At 47.0% G+C, this 11,701-nt stretch overlaps 1 protein-coding gene across 1 annotated transcript in view; it reads right to left on the bottom strand.

Moving 5' to 3' along the window:
* LOC125344836 (elongin-A3-like) overlaps positions 1-11,330 on the bottom strand; it is a 29,577-nt gene extending 18,247 nt beyond the window's left edge. The window contains exons 1-5 of the mRNA XM_048337160.1: positions 10,914-11,330; positions 10,722-10,820; positions 10,314-10,664; positions 9,366-9,539; positions 8,335-8,753 (exon numbers count right to left, since the gene is read on the bottom strand). Of these exons, the coding sequence (XP_048193117.1) occupies positions 8,335-8,753; positions 9,366-9,539; positions 10,314-10,664; positions 10,722-10,820; positions 10,914-11,330 (1,460 nt within the window). The remainder of the gene's footprint in view (positions 1-8,334; positions 8,754-9,365; positions 9,540-10,313; positions 10,665-10,721; positions 10,821-10,913) is intronic.
* Between the last annotated feature and the right edge of the window lie 371 nt (positions 11,331-11,701).

An 11,701-nucleotide genomic window follows, 5' to 3' on the forward strand; every position in this document is an offset into this window, starting at 1 on the left:
TAATCCATTCTATTCCATTCTAGAATATTCTACTCCATTCTATTCTTTCCATTATATTCTAGAATGTCCTACTCCATTCTATTCCATTCCATTCTAGAATATTCTACTCCATTCTATTCTATTCTACTCAATTCTACTCCATTCTATTCTATTCTAGAATATTCTACTCCATTTTATTGTATTCTAATCTATTCTAGAATATTCAACTCCATTCTATAACATTCCAATCTAGAATATTCTACGCCATTCTATTCTATTATATTCTATTATATTCCTGAATATTCTACTCCATTCTATTCACTCCTAGAATATTCTAATCCATTCTATTCTATTCTAGAAAATTCTACTCCATTCCATTCCATTCCATTCTATTCTATTCTAGAATATTCTACTCCATTCCATTCCATTACATTCCATTCTATTCTAGTATATTCTACTAAAATACATTCTATTCTAGAACATTCTACTGCATTCGACTCCATTTTATAGTATTTTAATCTAGAATATTCTACTCCATTCTATTCTATTTTATTCCATTCTAGAATATTCTACTCCATTATATTCTATTCTAGAATATTCTAGAATATTCTACTCCATTCCATTCCATTCCATTCTATTCTATTCTATTCTAGAGTATTCTACTCCATTCTAATTCTATTCTAGAAAATTCTACTCCATTCTATTCTATTCCAGAATATTCTACTCCATTCCATTCCATTCCCTTCTACTCTAGAATATTCTACTCCTATTCTATTGTATTCTAGAATATTCTACTCCATTCTATTCTATTCTAGAATATTCTACTCCATTCCATTCTTTTCTAGTCTGGAATATTCTACTCCATTCTATTCTATTCTAGATTATTCTACTCGATTCCTTTCCATTCCATTCCATTCTATTCTAGAATATTCTACTCCTATTCTATTCTATTGTATTCTAGAATATTCTACTCCTATTCTATTGTATTCTAGAATATTCTACTCCATTCTATTCTATTCTAGAATATTCTACTCCATTCCATTCTTTTCTAGTCTGGAATATTCTACTCCATTCTATTCTATTCTAGAATATTCTATTCGATTCCTTTCCGTTCCATTACATTCTATTCTAGAATATTCTACTCCTATTCTATTCTATTGTATTCTAGAATATTCTACTCTATTCAATACTTTTCTATTCTAGAATATTCTACTCCATTCCTTCCATTCCATTCTATTCTAGATTCTACTCCATTCTATTCTATTCTAGAATATTGGACTCCTATCATATTCTATTCCATTCTATTCTAGAATATTCTACTCCGTTCTAATCTATTCTATTCTATTCTAGAATATTCTACTCCATTCCATTCCATTCTTATTTAGAATATTCTACTCCTATATTATTCTATTCTACAATATTCTACTCCATTCTCATCTATTCTAGAATATTCTACTCCATTCTATTCTATTCTAGAATATTCTACTCCATTCTATTCTATTCTAGAATATTCTACTCGATTCCATTCCATTCCATTCCATTCTCTTCCAGAATATTCTACTCCTATTCTATTCTAGAATATTCTGGAATATTCTACTCCATTCAATTCTATTCTATTTTAGAATATTCTACTCCATTCCATTCCTTTCCATTCTCTTCTACACACAAACTTACCACGCACGAAGTGAGTGGAAAAACACCATCCAAGTACTTCAGGCTAAAAATATGCAACCTCGGATCAAATATCCAGCAAAATTGGAGTTCACATGTGAAGGGAAAACCAGATCTTTCCACACCAAAGAGGATCTAAAGGAGTATGTGAATAAAAAACCAGCACTACAGCGAATTCTAAGAGGGGAGCCCCACCCAACAGAGATCGTACAAGACACACAGACAGAAACAGAAAGAAAATACAATAGTCAAAGTACAATAGAAAGAACAGCTCACTATAGACAAGAAAAAAAAAGAGGAAAAAACAGCCCAACAAGAAAATGGAAGGAGAAAGAACACCCTTATCCTTGATCTCTTTAAATATAAATGGTTTAAACTCTCCTATAGAGAGGAGCGGACTGACAGGATGGATCCGCAAACAAAAAGTTGACATCGCTGCCTACAAGAGACCCACCTTACAGCAAGAGAAAAAAACAGGTTCCGAATGAAAGCATGGAGCAAGATCTACCAAGCAAACGCACCTACCAAACCGGCAGGTGTAGCCATTCTGATCTCAGACAAGCTGGACTTTTCATTAAAATCAACTCAAAAAGACAAAGAAGGACACTACATTTTAATACAAGGAAAAATCCAGAATCAAGACATCACCGTGATAAATGTATACTCACCGAACAAAAGAGGCCCTACATATGTCAAGCAAATTCTCACAGAATTACAGAACAAGATAGACGCAAACACAATCATAGTGGGTGACCTTAATACCCCACTCTCTCCAAGAGACAGATCCAACACCCAGAGGATTAGCATGGAAACTGAGGACCTAAGTAACACCATATCCCAAATGGATCTGACAGACCTATACAGAATCTTCCACCCTACAGAGACCCAATACACCTTCTTTTCAGGAGGCCATGGATCATATTCCAAAATAGACCACGTAATAGCCCACACAAAGGACCTCAGCAAATACAAAAGTATAGACGACATCTCATGTATTATATCTGATCACAGTGGATTAAAGGTAACCCTCAACAACAAAGGATACCACAGAGGCTATACACACTGTTGGAGGCTATAACCCACACTGCTATCCAACACTTGGGCCACAGACCAAATTAAAGATGAAATCAACGAATTCATAAGCCACAATGACAATGAAAACACATCACAAAGAAACCTATGGGACACAGCTAAGGCAGTACTGAGGGGCAAGATCATTGCCCTCAGCACTCACATGAAAAGAATGGAAGCAGAGCAGGTGAATAACCTCACGATGAAACTAAAACAACTGGAGAAACATGAAATGACAGAATCTCAAACGACTAGGAGGGGAGAGATCACAAAGATTAAAGAAGAGATAAATCTGATTGAATATAGAAAGACCATTCAACAAATAAATAAGACTAAAAGCTGGTTCTTTGAAAAATAAACAAAATTGACAGACCCCCAAAACACTTACAAAAACAAGAAGAGACTCATATACGTAAAATCAAAGACTCCACCGGAAAACTTACAACAAGTACACACGATATTCAAACCATCATAAGGAGCTATTTCCAAAAGCTCTACTCAGCAAAAAAAAAATAATAATAATTTTACAGACATGGATCAATTCTTAGAGAAGTACAAACTGCCCAAACTGAACCAAGAAGAAATAAATCAACTAAATAAACCAATAACTTACAGTGAGATACAGGAGGTAATCAAGAACCTCCCAACAAAGAAAAGCCCAGGCCCAGATGGATTCATCAACGAATTCTTCAAAACCTTTACTGAGGAGCTAGTACCAATACTCCTCAAACTCTTCCGTGAAATCGAAACAGAGGGAGAAATCCCAAACTCATTCTACAAAGCTAATATCATACTGATTGCCAAACCAGGCAAAGATCCAACAAAAAAAGACAACTACAGACCAATATTACTAATGAACTCAGACGCAAAGCTCCTCAATAAAATATTAGCTAACAGGATCCAGAAACTGATCACGAAAATCATACATCATGACCGAGTAGGCTTCATCCCACAGTCACAGGGATGGATCAACATCCGTAAATCAATCAACGTAATTCACCACAAAAACAGATCTAAAATTAAAAATTACATTGTTATCTTAGTCGATGCCCAAAAAGCCTTTGACAAAATACAACATCCATACCTATTAAAAGCTTTGGAGAGAACAGGAATAGATGGAACATTCCTCAAAACAATAAAAGCCATATACAAAAGACCAACTGCTAATATCATATTAAATGGAGAGAAACTTAAATCATTCCCCCTAAACTCAGGAACAAGACAAGGATGCACACTCTCCCCACTTCTTTTCAACATAGTGCTGGAATCCCTAGCCATAGCAATAAGGCAAGAGGAGGACATCAAACGGATCCACATCGGCAAGGAAGAAATCACGTTATCCCTAGTCGCAGACGACATGATCTTATATCTGAAGGACCCAAAAAACTCAGTCCCCAAACTCCTTCACCTATTAAACCAATTTGGCAAAGTAACAGGATACAAAATCAATCCACAAAAGTCAGCAGCTTTTCTGTACACCAGCAATATACAAACAGGAAAGGAAATTATGGAAACATTTCTATTTACAATAGTCAAAAAAAGAATAAAGTACCTAGGGATCAACTTAACCAAGGATGTGACAGACCTATTTAATGAAAACTATAAAAATCTAATAAGGGAAATCAAAGAAGACACAAGGAGATGGAAAGACCTCCTATGCTCATGGGAAGGCAGAATCAATATAGTGAAAATGGCCATATTGCCCAAATTGTTATACAAATTCAATGCAATCCCCATCAAGATCCCAGCTACATTCTTCACTGAAATAGAGAAAGCAACCCATAAGTTCATATGGAACAGCAAAAAACCTAGAATAGCCAAAGCAATTCTAGGCAAAAAAAGCAGTGCAGGAGGTATCACAATACCAGACTTCAAGCTCTACTACAAGGCCATCATAACCAAAACAGCATGGTATTGGTATAAAAACAGATCGGAAGACCAATGGATTAGAATTGAAGATCCTGAAATAAAACCACACTCTTACAGTTAGCTGATATTCGACAAAGGAGCTAAGGACATACAATGGAATAAACATAGCCTCTTCAACTACTGGTGCTGGGAGAACTGGGCAGCCATATGCAGAAAACTCAAAGTAGACTCAAGCCTATCACCATGCACCAAGATCAACTCAAAATGGATCAGCGACCTCAATATCAGACCTGAATCCTTGAAACTACTGAAGGACAGAGTAGGAAAGACGCTAGAACTTATTGGCACAGGAAGGAACTTCCTGAATAGAGTCCCAGGGGCACAACCAATAGGGGAAAGACTTGACAAATGGTACTACTACAAATTAAAAAGTTTCTGCACAGATAAGGACATAGCCACCAAAATAGAAAGACAACCAACGATATGGGAAAGGATATTTATCAGCAGAGCAACACACAAAGGCCTGATATCTGTCATCTACAGAGAACTCAAAATCTAAGCCCCTCCAAGCCCAATAAACCTATTAGGAAATGGGCAAAGGAGGTAAAGAGAGACCTCACAAGAGAAGCTATAAAAATGGCAAAGAAACACATGAGGAAATGCTCAACATCCCTGGTAGTAAAGGCAATGCAAATCAAAACAACCCTGAGATACCACCTCACGCTAATTAGAATGGCCTATACTCTGAACTCAGGCAACAACAAATGCTGGAGGGGGTGCGGGGAAAGAGGAACCCTTCTCCTTTGTTGGTGGGAGTGCAAATTAGTACAACCACTTTGGAGAACAGTATGGAGGTTTCTCAAAAAGCTCAATAGAGACCTACCCTATAACCCAGACATACCACCCCTAGGCATCTATCCTAAACAGCACACCCCAAGATATCAAAAAGACATTTGTACTTCCATGTTTATCGTGGCACAATTCGCAATAGCCAAAATATGGAAACAACCCAGATGCCCCTCCACAGACGAATGGATCCAAAAAATATGGTACTTATACACAATGGAATACTACATAGCGATTAGGAATGGTGAAATATTGTTATTCGCAGGGAAATGGTCAGAACTCGAACAAATAATGTTGAGCGAGACAAGCCTAGAACCCAGAAAACAAAGGGGCATGATCTCCCTGATATATGACTGTTAACAAAGGGAGACGGAGAGACAGTAGAGACCAAGTCTGTGAAACCAAAAACTGCTTGTCAAATAGTATTCCCCACAGGATTGGGGCAGCGACCCAACAGCATGTAACTAAACGAAAAACAATTACTCAACATATAAAGGTCAAAAATTGACCTCTCAGGGGAATACAATAGCTCAAAAGCTAAGTATTTACGTTCATATAAGACTACTGTCGACATATGGTCTAATATCGACATTACATTTAAAGCCCTAGGCAAACTTTCTTGGGCGTGGCCACGTGGCTACTGTATATGTTCTTGGTACATTGTATATCGTATATATGTCTACTTGACCTAGAGGAGGGATAGAAAAACAGGGTGTAAGATATCACAAGAAATGTACACACTGCCCTACTATGTAACTGTACTCTTTTTGCACAACACCTTGTCAAAAAAAATTGTGTTCAATTAATAAATAAATTAAATTTAAAAAAAAAGGAAACGAGGGAACCTTTCACCAGAAAAAAAGTCCTCAGTCCAATTCCCTATAAGAAAATGTATTCAGATAACAGCCATAGAAGCAGGGCCATAGGTTCTGTTGGTTACATAGGTACGTACGTTAGTCAAAACACCTACAACCGAACAATTATACTATAAAATTTAATTGTCTTGTAACTCATGAGAACCCCGAATTTTCAAAAGATTAAAAACTCAGTGCCTTCTCATACTTGGATAACAATTAACCCCTGCCCAGTTTGACTCTTAAAAAAACATGCATTCTAAAGCAACACCCAAAACAGGAGGAAAAGAGAACTATTATCCCACCAGTGTTTTCTTCAGCTTCAATACCATCAGCATTCTTTTATCTACTCCAGACAGAAGCAGAAGTGCACCTACACTGAACCACAAATGGACTGCAGTGAATAATACACCATTTAGAGGGGATGAGAGAAACAGCATTGTGTGCTACGCGTACTCCCTGCAAGTACACAATAGGGTGTGTATGCAGGTCATAGATGAGGCCTGGTATTTATTGTTTTTATCATGAATGTGGAAATGAAATTCCAAGGTAATGTCCAGTTTTCTTTTTCCTACAGGTAGACAAACTGATTGAGAATAAGATGAAGAGAAGATTTGGCATTTCTCGGGGAAATTCCAAAGGTATTCCGAAGGTGAACTGAGATCTAGGGTGATGCAAAGACATAATACTAAACACATGAAGGTCCAAAGAAGGCTCAGAAGACTGACAGCAAAGGAAGAAAATATAACACTGTTGGCAGACTTGAGACAAGACTATTGGGGTAATGATCACAGAACTAATAAAGCGATGATGATATTAATAACAGAAATACCTGCACAGTGTGAAAATATCAGCCTAGTAACCCACTGAATTCATAAGAGAAGCCAAGGGAAGGAAATAAGAAGTAGCACGTGTGGAAATGTCTTAAGAAACCAAAACTAGAAAAGTTATCAAAACAGTGAGTAGAGTTGGGTAGATGAAGGGCTTACAATTGAGTGGAAAGTGAGCTCTCAGAAAGGTTGCTATGGAGAGGCTACTTGGCAGAATTTCCCTGAACCAAGGTGGAAGGTCTAGATATTAAACAGCCCCAGTGAAGAATTGCTTGAGCCAGGGTATCCGCGGGTAGGTCGGATGGGGCTTGAGCCAAAGAACCTGGGGTCTCTTTCTTTAGGAGGCTGAGCCCACAGGTGTGGCCCATCAACAATGATCTCCTCCTCCCCCTCCAGTGGCCCCTCCCCCCAGATAGGGTGTGTTCCGGTGCAGGCTGGTTCTTTCCCATGTCCTTTTTCACTGGAGAAGAGTTGGCACATACCGGCTTGGGTCATTGTTTAGGGAGTCGCTGATCTCCGATGCACCAGTTCAGCTGATGGCAGTGCTCTGTGTTTTGTCAAGATAAATACATGAAATATGTGTGTGTGTGTGTAAACATATGTGTGTGTGTGTTTATAGTCATAAACATATGCGTACTTATATTTATGTACGCACATATTCCTGTATATTTACCCTTCTGCAGCCCTGCCTGACAATTTATCTAACATCCAAGTCTGTAGATTGTTATTGAAGAGAAAAATGCCCCTTCATCAGAGTAGTGCATTTAGTAACGGAGATAGCATTGTAAATGCCATCCAAGTGGAGCTCAGTATGGAGGGGCACTCATGCGTTGTTAGGCCCCCGGGGGGAAGGTTAGAGTGGACTCAATGTGAGCCTGTGTCCCCCAGAGGCCCTGGAGAGCCGGCGGGCGGGGTCCCTGGGACAGCCCACCGGTGCTGCAGGCCTCTGGGGTCACCGCCCCGGGACCCTGCTCTTGCATCTCAGGTAATCGCGGAGGGTGTTGGCCATGAGCCGGGCAGTTCTCTTAGCAGGGGGCTTTGCGGTGCTGACCACGGGCCTGAGGGCCGCCATTGTGGGGCCGGAGGGGGCGCAGGCTGCTGTCTGGCTTTGGGGATGAAACCTTCCGTCCCCACCTCCAGCAGCTCCGCCAGCACCCGCAGCCCCGGCCCCCAAGGCACCCAGTCTTCCTCCTCCCCCAGCTCGGTTTCCTTGCTGGGCGCCTCCTTGGTGCGGGGCTGGCCCTGTGCTGCAGGCCCGGGGTTGGGCACCGCGGCGAGGGCGCTTCTGGGGAAGCGGGTGCAGGAGCATCTGTGCCCGGCGTCCCCCGCTCTCCTGGGCCTGGGCAGCCCGGATCCTGGCGCTCACGGCCTGCAGACGCTGCTCCCGCTCCTGGCGCAGCCGCACGAAAAGCTCCTGCCAGGACTCGCCCGGGGCGGGGGTGGCCTCCTTAAACTCCTTTCTGCAGCGGACTTGCCACAGCCTGTCTGTGCCGCCGGGTGCCATGGTCCTGCTGTGACCGTTGCCGGGACTGGGGTGCCGAGCTGCGGGACGAGGCTCGGGCACGAGCTCGAACAGAACGCGGGGTGTCCAGGCACCACCGGCAGCACTGTGCGAGGGAAGCACGCAGACCTCCTGGGCAGTGGAGGGAAGAAGCGGGAGGCGCCTGGGTCCCGAGTACACTGGGGTCTTCAGGGCCACTCTGTGGAAAGGGAAGGCTGCCCCTTCCTCTTCCTCCTCCTCTTCACCTTGCTCTTCCTCCTCATCTTCTCCTTCCCCTCTCGGCTCTCCCCAGGACGCAGAGGCCCCATGCGGAGGGAGTGGAAAAACGGAAATCCGCCCCTGTCCGGGCAGCACACCTGACTCGACTGGCCCCCCGGGGAAATCCAGTGGTTCGCCCTCGGGGGACACCGTTGGCTCCTCTCGGGCGGGATCAGGAGCTTCAACAAGAACCAGCTTTCTCGCCTGGTCTCCCTTGACCTCGCTACTCGTCGGGACCCTCTCTGGGGATTCCAGAACCACCCCTGCCTCCTTCATCAGCTCTTCCCACTCAGCCCACTCTGACTGCATGGGGCCATCCTGCCTGGGCTCCTGAGCGCCATCCCGCTTGGGGTCCTGCCCCAGGAGCGCCGGCACCAGCCCTGGGTGGCGGCCCAACAGAGCCACGGTCTCCCAGCGCAGGTCCAGCTCCTTGGCCAAGCTGCCCACCAACTGGTGCTCCCTAAGCCCCTGAACCGTGCTCCTCACTCCCGTGGCCTCCAGGATCTCTGGCATGAAGGGTAGGATGGAGAGCAGCCTCAGAGTCTTCCAGATCTCCTCCATGTCCCTGCTGCGGGCCAGGTGCTCCTGGAGCTGCCTTGCAGCTCCCCAAGGCCCCTCCACAACCTGGGTTCCGGGGCCACACGGCTCCTTGGCCCTGCTCTGAGAGGATGGATCCGCACCTGCCAAGCTCCACCTCTTCCGCTTCTGCTTCCGTTCCTTGGGTTCCTGAACTTCCTCAGTGGGTGCTGGAGCGCCATCCCGCCCCTGGGCCTGGCCCATCAGCTCTGTCCAGAGTGCTGAGTTTCCACCCAGGGGAGCCAAGCTCTTCCAGCGCTTCGCCATCTCCTTGGCCAAACTGCCCACCTGCGGGTGTGCTCTGTACGCCTTCACTGTCCTTCTGACTCCCGTGGCGGCGAGGATCTCCGCCGTGATGGGCAGGACGGACAGCAGCATCAAGGACTTAAAGAGTTCCTCCTCTTCAGTGCTGGAGGCCAGGCGCTCCTGGAGCTGCCCCACGGCCCCCCACACCCACTCGTCCACCTGTGTGATGATGCCACACTGGACCACGTGTGGAGAGATGCAGGGACCACTCACCTGGGTTCCTCGATCCAATGGCTCATGAGTCCCGCAGTGAGAGAAAGGATCCGGCTCATCCTCTTCCTCTTCTCCTTCCTTCTCCTCCTCTCTTTCCCCGTCCCCCTCATCCTTCCTCTTCCTCTCCTTTTCTGCCTCCCTCTCTCCCTCTCTAGGGACATCCTGCCTGGGCTCCCGAGCGCCATCCCGCTTGGGGACCTGCCCCAGGAGCGCCGGCACCAACCCTGGGTGGCGGCTCAGCAGAGCCACGGTCTCCCAGCGCAGGTCCAGCTCCTTGGCCAAGCTGCCCACCAACTGGTGCTCCCTAAGCCCCTGAACCGTGCTCCTCACTCCCGTGGCCTCCAGGATCTCCGGCATGAAGGGCAGGATGGAGAGCAGCCTCAGTGTCTTCCGGATCTCCTCTGTGTCCGTGCTACGGGCCAGGTGCTCCTGGAGCTGCCGCGCGGCTCCCCAAGCCCCCTCTGCTGCCTGGTATCCTGGGCCCCGAGGCTCCTCGGCCCTGCTCTGAGAAGAAGGATCCTTACCTGCCAAGCTCCACCTCTCCCGCTTCTGCTTCCGTTCCTGTGATTCCAGAACTTCCTGGGAGGGCGCTGGGGCCCCATCCCGCTCCGGGCCCCGGCCCATCAGCTCTGCCTCGAGCGCTGGGTGTCCGCCCAGGAGAACCAAGGTCTTCCAGCGCTTCGCCATCTCCTTGGCCAAACTGCCCACCTGCGGGTGTGCTCTGTACGCCTTCACTGTCCTTCTCACTCCCGTGGCGGCCAGGATCTCCGCCGTGATGGGCAGGACGGACAGCAGCCTCAGGATCTTGCGCAGTGCGTCCCCTTCGGTGCTGGAGGCCAGGCGCTCCTGGAGCTGCCCCACGGCCCCCCACACCCACTCCGCCGTCTGCATCCCGACGCCACCCACGTCCAGGTCTGCACACAGGCCCGGGCCGCTCACCTGGCTTCCCGCCTGCAGTGGGTCCCTTGCCCCACTGGGACAGCACTGATCCGCGGTGGATGCCTTCCCCATCTCCCGCTCCTGCGCCCCGTTCCTCTCCCCCTGCCCCAGATCCTCCCCCGTGGGCTCCAGAGCTACCGCCCGCTCCGGGACCTGGCTGCGAGCCTCTGACGCGTGGCTCGGCACAGCCAAGATCTCCCAGCGCTCGGCCAGCTCCTTGGCCACACTGCCCACCTGCTGGTGCTTGCTCAAGGCCTCCAGCGTCCCCCTGACACCCGTGGCCGCCAGGATCTCCGGCGTCATGGGCAGGCGGGAGAGCAGCCTCAAGGAGCGGCGGAGCTCATCCGCATCTGTGCTGGAACCAAGGCGCTGCTGGAGCTGCCGCACGGCCCCGCACACCCACTCGGCCGCACCCATCCCGATGCCCACACCGTCCACGTCCGCAGAGATGCGCGGGCCGCTCACCTGGCTTCCTGGGTGCTGTAGGTCACTCGCCGTGCTCTGGGCACTCCTCCTCTGGTCGGTCGGTCGGTCGGTTGATCGGTCGGTTGGTCTGTTGCTACTGCGAGGCTGGCCTCCGCTTCCTCCTCTTCCTCTGCTTCCTTCCGTGGTCGCCTTCCAAAGCAATCCGGCCGGCCAGCTTCCCGCCTTATATAGGCCTCTGCCTGACCCTCCCTCCTGACAGCTCCGCCTCTAAGCCCCTCCCCACGGCACATGCCCTCCGTGCCCTCGGGTCCTGCCAGGGGTTCTGAGCACATGCCATGCCTTCCAAAGGGCCCTCCCCCCAA

Source organism: Perognathus longimembris, unplaced genomic scaffold, assembly GCF_023159225.1.
Source record: "Perognathus longimembris pacificus isolate PPM17 unplaced genomic scaffold, ASM2315922v1 HiC_scaffold_45, whole genome shotgun sequence".
Lineage (NCBI taxonomy): Eukaryota > Metazoa > Chordata > Mammalia > Rodentia > Heteromyidae > Perognathus > Perognathus longimembris.